Consider the following 10,990-nt stretch of genomic DNA (forward strand, 5'->3'; position numbering starts at 1 on the left):
CTTTGAACCTCATGACTTTAGTTCACACCATATACTTTAAAGTCACATAAAACACTGTTTTTCAAGAGGATTTGCTGTGAACAGAATTATTTTAGTAGGATTTGTGGTTTTCACGGTAATGTGTCTGAAGATGGCTGTCTTCTGAATAGTAGTGATGTAGTCTGGTAGAAAGTTAATCGCCCTGATCAAGAAGGCAGCAAGAACCAGACTACATGACACTACAATCTAGAAGACAGGCATCTTCTGAATATATTTAAATGCAATACTTGTTTCTAATACAAATATAAATAACAATTTATGACAGTGATTTACAGTCAACTACAGTATGACAGCAAAAATATTTACACCACTATTGCTTACATGCATTTATAGTAACTTAAAAGTTTAGTTGAGGTAAATTCTTGTATGGAGCAGGTGTGAGACAGGAGGTACGTTTTAGGGCTAGCTTAAACTTCTTAAAATTGTGACTCAGTGGCTCCCACCACTACTCAAACTAATTCAGAGAAATAATCAGTGAAAACTGTCAATGAATTTGGCTGCACTCTGTACTTAAAATGCTGACAGTGCCCAAAAAGCTAACCTATAGGTTTTGTTTTGTTTTGTTTATGGCAAAGAATGATTATGTGGTGACCTACTGATTAATATGTTAACTTTAGTTGTCACAACAAATTAAAACAAGTGATCTGAATAAATAAATAAAGACTAATTAAAATTATTAATAAACAAAAAAGTAAATGATAAATTTCATTATAACAATGACCAGTTCATGATTGAAATCAATGAAACTATATCAACCAAATGTAAAATGACATCAAGACAAAAAAATACAAGCACGAAAGTAAGGTTAAACATCAAATAAAGTATGATTATTAACTTCACCAATAGTATCTGACTTAAAAGAGAATACATACAATACAGATCAACAAAGCCAAAGTAATTTCAATTTTGAATAAAGTAATGACATTACTGATTTCAACAAAAAGAGCTGATAACCATTTGACCTGTTTTTTCGAAGTTTGCCAAATGGGCTGCCTTCAGGAATTTGGAATCATATTTATAATTTAGAGCACACCTGAACAATTTATCAAAAAATACATGCATAATTATTCAGATAAGGGCCATGAAATACTCAAGTAAAATTTAAATCTACCATGTCTTACGGAGAAATGTTAATAAAACACAATTAAATATATGATTCAAATATGGAACCAGAAATAAGGCTAAGATTGGGAGAATATAAAGATTCAATTTTATGCCAGATTTCTGTAACTCAGTTTATGGATAAGCCTTAACTTAAAATTAATCTCATACTTTCCCTGAACACATGCAAATGTAACTAATAACAGCACTGGGGTTCGATTCCCGACGGGGGCAGAGGATTTTTCCTCTGGCCTCCGCGTCCAGACTGGCTCTGGGACCCACCCAGCCTCCTATCCAATGGGTACCGGGGTCCTTTCCCGGGAGTAAAGCCGGCCGGGGCGTGATGCTGACCACTCACACCCATCTAGTGCCGAGGTCAAGAATGAGTAGGAGCTATACCCTCCACTCCCCCCAAGCGCCTACATGGCGTATAGTGGGACAGCTTTACTTTTACTTTTTACAGACAAAGACAAAAGCCAAAATGCTTAAAATATTATCTCTACCACCATGTTCAGAGCCAAGAATATGTCATTCAAGAGGTACCTAATGACTACTATGATGCTAAAAGAAAATGGGAATATTCATGTATACCAGCAGTCAAGACTACAAGCTGGGAGAACATAAAGTTATAGACAGAAAATTACAACTACAAATAACTTAGGTAAACATTATAGAAGACATCAAAATTTAAACACATAAGTTCTCTTTATCCAGGAGGAGAAGTAGACTCAATTTTATACTAATATTTAATTTGATTTTGTGCATATCCTGAAGTTTAAATTTCAGTTTTCAGATTTCACATAAGGCTGTTGCACTTATTACAAACCAACAGTATTATAATAATGGACTTATTAAAAACTGGATTTAGCACATTCCCAATAACAAAAAATACAAAATTAATTAAACCTATCCCACCTTTCTCTGCCTTTATTAGATTATTGTTCAAGTGAGGATAGGGAATATGGGGGTTCAGGACAAATCCAGACAACAGATGCCCAAAAGAAATTCTGGAATGGATGCCACCAGAAGGAAGATGACAGGAAGACTGAAGGATTAATATAATGAATCCAGAATGCAGTACCAGAGAGAGAACTAGAACAACAAAAATTAATGGATAGAGAAAGAAATAAGAGGCAAAGAAGAAAAATACACAAAACTGGAAATCATGTTTGGCTAGAAAACAACACTGTCAACACAGCTCCAGCTCTCCCTTAAGACCAGCTACGACTTCATTACGTACATAAATTTCTTATGTTATTTGTTACTCATGACTGATACTTGAAGATTTTTGTCTTCTGGGTAATGGCATGATGAAACTTTGTATATTAGTTACCAACATTTCAGAGGAATGTATAATTTTATTTTTACCCTGAGAAAGAAGGCAACATGTTTCTCCAAAATGTTGGTAGAAACCTGTAAGACCACACAGCATCATAACATAGATTACCAAAGACCTCATTTCAATGCTGTGAAAATCTCAAATCTCATCCTGATAATAAAAATAAAGATATTTCTCTGACTTGCCAATGACAGAGCCTTTTGATCTACAGTGCCACACTTACCAGTGAATCTGACATGACAGGATGCCACAGCAGCAGTTAGCTAACTAACAGAAAATTTATTAGCCAAAACACAGATTACAGAAATCGCATGCTAACAGGTGAATTCTGAGTTAAGTGGGACTCTCTGCATCATGTGCCAACTCTTGTCTGTAAATCTGTATCAAGTAATTCTTAATGGTTTCAGAAAAGAGCTGATTACTTTCTTTAAAAAAGTGGAAGTAAAGATATTTATCTTGTTAGGGGTGCATTGTTTAATTAAAATATATGCAATTAAATTACTGAGCTGCTTAAAATATTTATTTACATGAAATATATTTTGCAAGATATGGGTGATGTTTCTATATATAAGTGATCACTTTAACTGTACAACAATTATGGCAAAAAAATCAAATACTAAATTTTGTGACAACGCATTCTACAAGTTTACCAATAAACAAACACAATACAGCGAGTAAATGCCTAAATGCATGTATTATGAGACGTGCTTAAAAGTTTTCATGACCAGGGAAAAATACATCTAGAAAGGGTTACATGTGTACTTTGCAGGTGGGAGGGAACAGCGAATCAACATTTCTGTACAGCAGCAAAATAGTTGGGCCAGCCCTGATTAAAAATAATAATTTATGAGTAACCTTAACTTTTCATATGATCAACATATTTTATTCTCTGAGAACAAAGCCCTCATTTTTAGTTTCAGGTTTTTAATGAAAATTGGAAGGTATCAGAACATCGTTCAACTTCCTTCACCCCTCTTTCTCCACAACAACATATCCTTAAGTGGCAAATCACATGCCTTCTTAAGAAAATATATGCTTCAGTCTGTTCTTCAAATACTTACTAAAAAAAAGTCCATCTGACTTTCGGAAAGACTCGGAACTGGATGGGTAATAATATGACTAGGAAGGTTCACTTCACCCTGAATCACAGGACACAGGACAGCTTACCTCACAACTTGTTAGACATTGTTATATAACAACTGAATGATTATGCCCTCTTACTAGACAGCAGCGGTAATCTCGGTGGCGGAGTTTTTAACTCAAAGCGTCTCTGTTCCTGGTGTTCATCACTCTTTGAAGACACCAAAAGAACATTATCATCAGCAACATCAGTATGCAAACGGCGGACATCCGGATTGAGCAGGGAGAAAGGGTTGGAACTCCGATCTGTAATAATAAGCACAGCCCCAGAAGTCCCGAACTTTTCAGATTCAAACTCTGATATCTCCATATTAAGATACTGTTCTTACACAGAAAAAATCTGTCTCTTGTGTTCATTATTTCAATCAGAAGACTCAAAAATTTCTACACGTCACAACCTTTAACATGTTGCAGTGACCACTACAACTTCCAATCTGAACATAACTTATCGGCTGAGGAGAACTTCTTTGAGTTAGGTCCCATGTGCTTAGCACAACTAATAAAGTCCAAAGAGATTTCTATGAGGGAAAATAGCTGATAAATATTCCTCATAACATTCACCTTCTCTGACAAAGCTTGTAGCCTAAACACGAACTCATATTTACTTTTCTCTCTCTGAAATAAATGCTTAAAATTATAGCAGTTCTTGAGCTACTGTAAACAAGCATGCAGGTATTTCAGATGACACTTCTGATGATATATAAAAACTAATGACGTGTCTGTTGATAGGGATACATATATAGACTGACTGGTTAATTATTGGTTAGCACTTTTACTGTATGCACAAACAAACATGTATCATCTCTCCATATCTGTAAGTAATGCTTTGAAACTGACAAAAATTAATTTCTGTGTAATGACTTACTTTCAAGAAAAACTCTTTACACAAACTTAAAATGTAGTTCAATAAGAAAAAACTGGCTTTAATTTTGAATATATGACAGGCTTCATGCATGTCTGGACTGATTTACAAATATGAAAAGATTTTCATACCTGATACATCCAATAATCAGCATTATATAGCTGACAGAATAAATTTATAGTTTATGAATTCTTCTACTCATAAACGTGAGGAAAGGAATATGTTTGACAATAACAGCAACTATGAATTTTGATATTAGGAGTTTAAGACTTCTTGGCCATGCTACTGCTTTCTTACACTTCATGCTGTGCCTGGAGAAATTAAACCTGAGTAGTTAAATATTATCATACCTCTACAGTCACTGGTGGGGCGATGATGTGGACGAGGGGAGATTAGTCTGGAACAAGTAGCAGGCTGACTGGATGCAGAACCCAATGCCTCAGCAGACTCCTCATCCAGATTCACGCAAGAATGCCTTGGAGAAACAATCCTCGACGGAGATTTTTTGTTGCACCGATGCAAACTTTCCTGTAATGTATATGAAAATTGTAAAAAGAACTCCTGCACTATATAGAGTGACGACAAAAGACCTTTAGAGAACTATATGTGCTAAATCTATATTCATTCCTACTCATTACATATTCCACATACTTTTTTTCCAGGAATAAGATAAAGAAATGGTTCATATGTAGCATACATTTCAACATTTATTTTCTATAAGTATTTGGTTTATGACTGCAGCAGTCATTTTAAACTGAATAACAAAGTTTTTCCTGAGTTCAAATAACTTCACAAACATTTCTTCACGAGTAGCAAAAATGAACGCTAAATACGTCAAACCAAATCTCAGCTATAATATTTCTTTCTCTTCTGGACAGAAATCTTCAAACTTCGTTAAAGATGTGGGCACTATACACTCTGATCATATCAGAGACCCCTGCAGTCTCTCCAAGCAATGGAAAAGAATAGGGTCATCGGCACAAAACATGTATCCTTTCACACAAACCCCATTAAAATGAACTCTACCTGGCTAACATCATCACTTGACTGCATGGGGAAGCGGAATACCTTGAAGTTTGGTGACTTTGGCCATGTGGTTGGTGGTGGACTGCGGATCATATGTTTGTGGATCTCTGGTAATGTAAGAGGATCCACATCAAGATCTGCAGGAAACTCCTAAGACCAAAGACACATTTAAAATAGCTGAATACAAAATGGCATAATGTACCCAATGCAGCCTCATTATAATGTTCCAACATTTTGCCACAAGAAAAATAATATTTTCTGAACATGAGAAAGGTTATGGAATATATATATATACACACACACACACACACATACAGTGACGTAACTCAATACAATCTTCTTGAGCGATCAGCTGCTTCAAATGGTTAAAAGATGAAACCAAAAGAATAGTTTTTACTAGATCTGCTGACTTTGGCCATGCTTGCGGATTATAAAATAAGCCACTCTACTGTGGCTCAAACAACATCGTATTTTAAAATTGGTAACATACCTGACACATGAGGTTAGCATCGTCTGACTCTGATTCCTCCAGACTGTCAACCAAGCTTTCTCTACTGGCCAGAACCTACATTACAAACAAACAAACAAATAAAAATTGCATCAACCAATTTTTACCTTACATTCATATAATTAATAGTATTAAGTTACAGGATAAACAGAGAATATAAAATGTATCGCTATCAAACACAACATATAAGATGTATGTAACCACAAATCTGCTATCTGAATCACGATATTCTTAAACCATTATGTCTCATTAGCCCTTAAATTTGAAGGCTCATAAACACTGACCACAGCATGAAGAGGATCATTTTCTTTGCAGAGCATTTAATTTTGGCAAACAATAGCTACTACATAGGTTCTAATACGAGATAAAAACCTTTATGTTTCACTATTTTGTCTGCATATTGTCATTACATTCAGCACTGTCACAGTCTACAGAAAAGCTTCACGTAATATTTAACAGGTGCAACTTTGTCACCACAGCGTCTTTTACAGTCTGCAACACATTTTCTTGCATTTCTTGGCTTCTATTCAAGATCTTCTTTCATGACTGTCGAAAACAGGGGCAACTGCTACAATTTTCTTATTGGATTCTTCTCTGATGATCGACTGTGACAGTTAATCTCAGACTCCAATTTTATGTAAATAACAGTACAGTTAATTTAGGTTGAAAACTGAATTAATGTTCAATCGTTTATAAAATGCAATAAACGGGTTACAATTTCACAATTTTCCCATTTCTTTCCACATTTTTTTGGGGTTTGTTCTAACTTTTTCTCAATTCACTAACTAACTAGATGGCTTACCGAACCCAAAGGTTAATCACCGCATTAACCAAAGCCCTCCAATGGACCCTGTCCTGGGCCAACAAAATCCAGTCTCCTTCAACTCCTATCTCCCATAGATCCCGCCTGACATCCTCCCAACTACGTCTAGGTTTCCCCAGCGGTCTCTTCCCCTCAGGCTTCCCAACCAATACCCGGTGCACATCTCTTGTTTTCTCAATTCACTATTCCTGTAAAATTTAAATCTGGTACCAATGCATGAAGATAACAATTGGTGAGCCTGAATTCAGTATCTACTGCCTTATATGTGTACCTGGAGGAATGGATTATCCTGACGAGAAAGCCGTAAAGCTTCCATATCCTGGTCAATATCACGCGTGCGTCCTGGGGTGAGGGTGAGATTAGATATGGCGGGGGAAGGTGGACAACAGGGTGCCTGCACCATGATGTCCACTGCTGTTACTGAGAGCGTAGAAGGAACTCTTGGAACTGCCCCATACCCATATGTTGGCACAGATGCTGAAAAGAAGAAAGAAAAATCCAAGTCTACTATATGTGACTGACCCTTGACTTATAAAAGCACACACTCTCAGTTGCCTAGGTTTTGTAGTATTGAATGATTAAAATATTTTGAATGATGAAAGGTTGTATAACATGTATTTATAATAATATGACTAGTTACTCATGCCTCTTCTTTTCCTGTGATGTTTTGACTTAGTTATGTTATTTATTAACAGACTATGTAGGTGTACTAATAAAGTTTAAAAAAATTATTCAACAAAATTGAATTTATCAACAGGTCAGTTTCAGTTGTTTTAGTTTAATTTAACCCACTGGCACAATTCTATACTTATTTTGCCATTTATTTATTTCTAATATACTATATTATACACGTTAAGCAGACAATATCAATTAATATGGCAGTGGTTTTCTATTATTTATTTGCTTTATACAAGACTTGAAGTTTTCTATTACATTGTGTCCTTCTATGTTGTGATGCAGTTGGTTACCAACATTTTGGATAAATCTATTATCTCCATTTTCATATCCACATCAACATTGAAGATGCAGACAATGTTCCTGCAAAACATTCATAACCAACTAGAAGACTGCATGGCATCAGAACCCAGACCATGATGCATTCTTTGCATTTTTTTCCAGTGAGGACAAATAAAATAAGAATTCTGTCATATATCTGGTAGTAAATTATCTGATGTGGGCAAATGTTGAACAGGGTCAAGAAAAAATGGTCACCATGTTGCAGAGTTGTGTTAGATTAGTTCAATCTTATGACCTTTCAATTTTAAATGTAATTTAGAATATAATGGCACACTTCAATTTTACTTTGTTGTAGAATATACTTAGGTGCAGTAAGTACAAATAACACAAATTATTCAAAAAGCCTAATAGTAGATGGCATTACACTGGAGCATGGTAAAGAAGCCCATGTACATTGTCACCATATTGTAAATATGTTCCCAGAAAAATTTATTAAACTGCTTCACAAATGTACCCTGGTACTTACTACAAATACAAGTAATGTAAATTTACTTTCTCATATGCCTTGATGTCTCTACTTACTGTGATGTTCAGATGATCTATCCATATCACCAATAAAAGAAGGATCTTCAAATTCTACATTAGTCTGGTCATCATGGGGTTTCTTACGTTTAAAGATATCAGCACAAAAAGAAAAGGGTGACTTCTTGTTGTATCCATTCCAAGTGCCTGTCTCATTTGCAGGAATGTGAATCATTCCAGCCTGGAACAATCCCATAGAAGTGTCGGTAAATTTTTGAGGCGGCGAAACAGTACTTTTCATATAATAAAGCAAGTTTGTCAGAGAACTTAGACTCTTCTTTGTTAAATGCTGTCAGCCAATTAACATTTGTTGCCCATAATTTTCTCAAAGGTATGGTTGGATGTTTCATAAAACTTAAAAACCTGACTTATTTGGTTTGTCTGTTAAACTTATGATCTACACCAAGCATTTCTAGGTAGTCATATACAAGTCTGCACAATTCTGGCCAGAAGAATATGTGATTGCTATTTATTTTTCCTACTATACAGTAAATACCACCTTCTCATCAAAACATGAAATTTCTATATTACCACAATGCAAATGGTCGTGGAGAGTAGCAAGACCGTATAAAGCTTCACTGTTGTAAAATATTGGCATATATTCAATCTTTCATGCTGAAAATCCAATTGTGCTCCTCTTATTCTTAAATAAAGGAAGGAAGAAATAAAAATAAATAACTGCAGGCTTAAAAAATAAATTAAATTTTATAGCTTCCAAAAAAAATTTAATTGGGGATCAAACTTGGGTTGTACACAATGTAGGCAAACACCTAACAACTGAGCTTTTGTAGTTAATGATGGCTGCCTCTTTTACAAAACTTATGAACAACAGTAAAAAACATGAAAGATAAAACCGTACATTACAAAGAAATATTAGGAGTCAACATCTAATACTTTGACCAGGAAGTTAGAAGAGGGTCCATTTCCATTGCTCTTGCAAAACCAGAGCCAAATTGTTAAGTAATAACTGACTGGGTCCCATTGTAACTGTTGGTATTCATATTATGTATTCCACATCTTGGGATATGTTAAGTTTAAATGATACATCAACTTGTTTATCATCATAAAAAATCTTTGATAATTCTGCTACAATGGATACAATTTTAGGAACATATAAATTACACACTTTGCTACATTTGTTTAACTACCACAAAACAAAATCCTCTAAGGAACACAAGCTAAATTCTCAGGTTTGGTTCTTCATAAAATTGAAAGACAGTACCTATAGCATAAAATAAATAATTTTTCTTCATCTTTTCTCCTGGGAAAATTCCAAACCTTCCAATTCGATGAAAATGACCACTAAATATTACATACGATACCTCTGACCTCAAAGAATTGGAAAATATAACGACTCTACAATAAAAGGCCAACTATGTGGTTTATTGTGAGTAGTCAAAGTTTTTATGAAGCCCGCCACATTTACAATCCACAAGTGGTACACGATTCTGTACGCCTTCTTCAATTGTAATGTCAGAAACATAATTCTACACTGACATGAAATACTATCGAGTGCATGCAGTCTCAACATCCATATCCAATACTACAGCATAATACAAAACTTAAGATTCAACAACAATAACGCAATATTATGAATACAGCGATACCGTGAAAATCCTCTGACAACATTTACGCGGTACATTGTACACCTTCGTGCCTTCTTTTGCACATCCAAAGTCACAGCGACTTTCAGATGCTGTCACACCGGGCCAAACTATTTTCTGCAGCAGGTCCATACCGGTAATGTTTGGGATATACGGTCTTATGAACGTTTTACACACCTTAGCTATTTTTGTTGCATGATTATAATTTGTTCTGCATTTTAACTAAAGTATCATTGACATCTCTCTTTTGTATCATACTCAGCAAAACAGATATAGCATATATTTATCGAATCGATAACCTAGACGACACCGACGCCAGCTTCGTTCCATTGCACGCAGTACCGTTTCCTATGTGCTTAACAACCATATACGCATACATCACGAATCGTAGCGAGTTATCGACTCCATGATTTAATCGCCTATAATGTAACCGCAGCGCAGCTAAATATTACTGGTTATAGTAAAGAAATATTAGAGAAGGCGTTCTAAATATTGAGCCAGGGATGCCACTGCACTGTATGGTGCTGCATCTATGCGGAAAATGCCCAAAGTAGTAAACACTTAAGATTAGGTGGAGAACAGAGAAGACGATGTCGCTAGCAGCCGTCTTTTCTGCTCCGCGAGTCTGCACCAGCAAATTCATCTCGCACCCACTGCCTGCCCTACACAAGGCCCTCTGAAATGACCACACCTACCCACCTCGAAAATGGCAACAGCAATGTTTGCCGAAACGTCGGTTAAGACCAAATATCCGATGCAACTGTAACTCGAATTTACACATCAAGCTTCAGCCGCGAAAACTTTCCGGACAAAGTTAGCATATGTACATATATTCAGTAAGAGTGATGCGTTTGAAAAATAAGTTTTGATGTTCAGAAAAATGTTTTCTGTTTTACTTGCAAAGCTAACAGTATCCATTGAAATTTCTTTGTGATGTATTGGTTTTGTGTACTTATTTAACACCACTTCCAGTAGCTCAGGCTATATGGTGTCAAAGTGAGGATGACAG

General features: G+C 35.6%; 1 protein-coding gene across 4 annotated transcripts; it reads right to left on the reverse strand.

Moving 5' to 3' along the window:
• Positions 1–266: 266 nt before the first annotated feature.
• Positions 267–10,524, reverse strand: LOC110826909 (uncharacterized). 4 transcript variants are annotated; one of them, XM_022058025.2, is made up of 7 exons: positions 10,159–10,524; positions 8,378–8,558; positions 7,110–7,315; positions 5,998–6,072; positions 5,508–5,657; positions 4,832–5,009; positions 267–3,865 (listed from the first exon to the last, which is right to left on the reverse strand). In XM_022058025.2, the coding sequence occupies exons 2-7, from the start codon at positions 8,550–8,552 to the stop codon at positions 3,687–3,689; spliced, it is 963 nt and encodes a 320-aa protein (XP_021913717.1). In that variant the 5' UTR covers positions 8,553–8,558; positions 10,159–10,524; the 3' UTR covers positions 267–3,686. The 4 variants fall into 4 exon arrangements, with proteins under 4 accessions (XP_021913717.1, XP_021913716.1, XP_021913715.1 ...); XM_022058024.2 differs by lacking the exon at positions 10,159–10,524 and adding an exon at positions 9,985–10,136 and having other exon boundaries at positions 5,550–5,657; XM_022058023.2 differs by lacking the exon at positions 10,159–10,524 and adding an exon at positions 9,985–10,135.
• Between the last annotated feature and the right edge of the window lie 466 nt (positions 10,525–10,990).

This window comes from Zootermopsis nevadensis, unplaced genomic scaffold (assembly GCF_977971745.1).
Source record: "Zootermopsis nevadensis isolate Lab colony 2312 unplaced genomic scaffold, Znev_1.0 Znev_ptg000016l, whole genome shotgun sequence".
Classification (NCBI taxonomy): Eukaryota; Metazoa; Arthropoda; class Insecta; order Blattodea; family Termopsidae; genus Zootermopsis; species Zootermopsis nevadensis.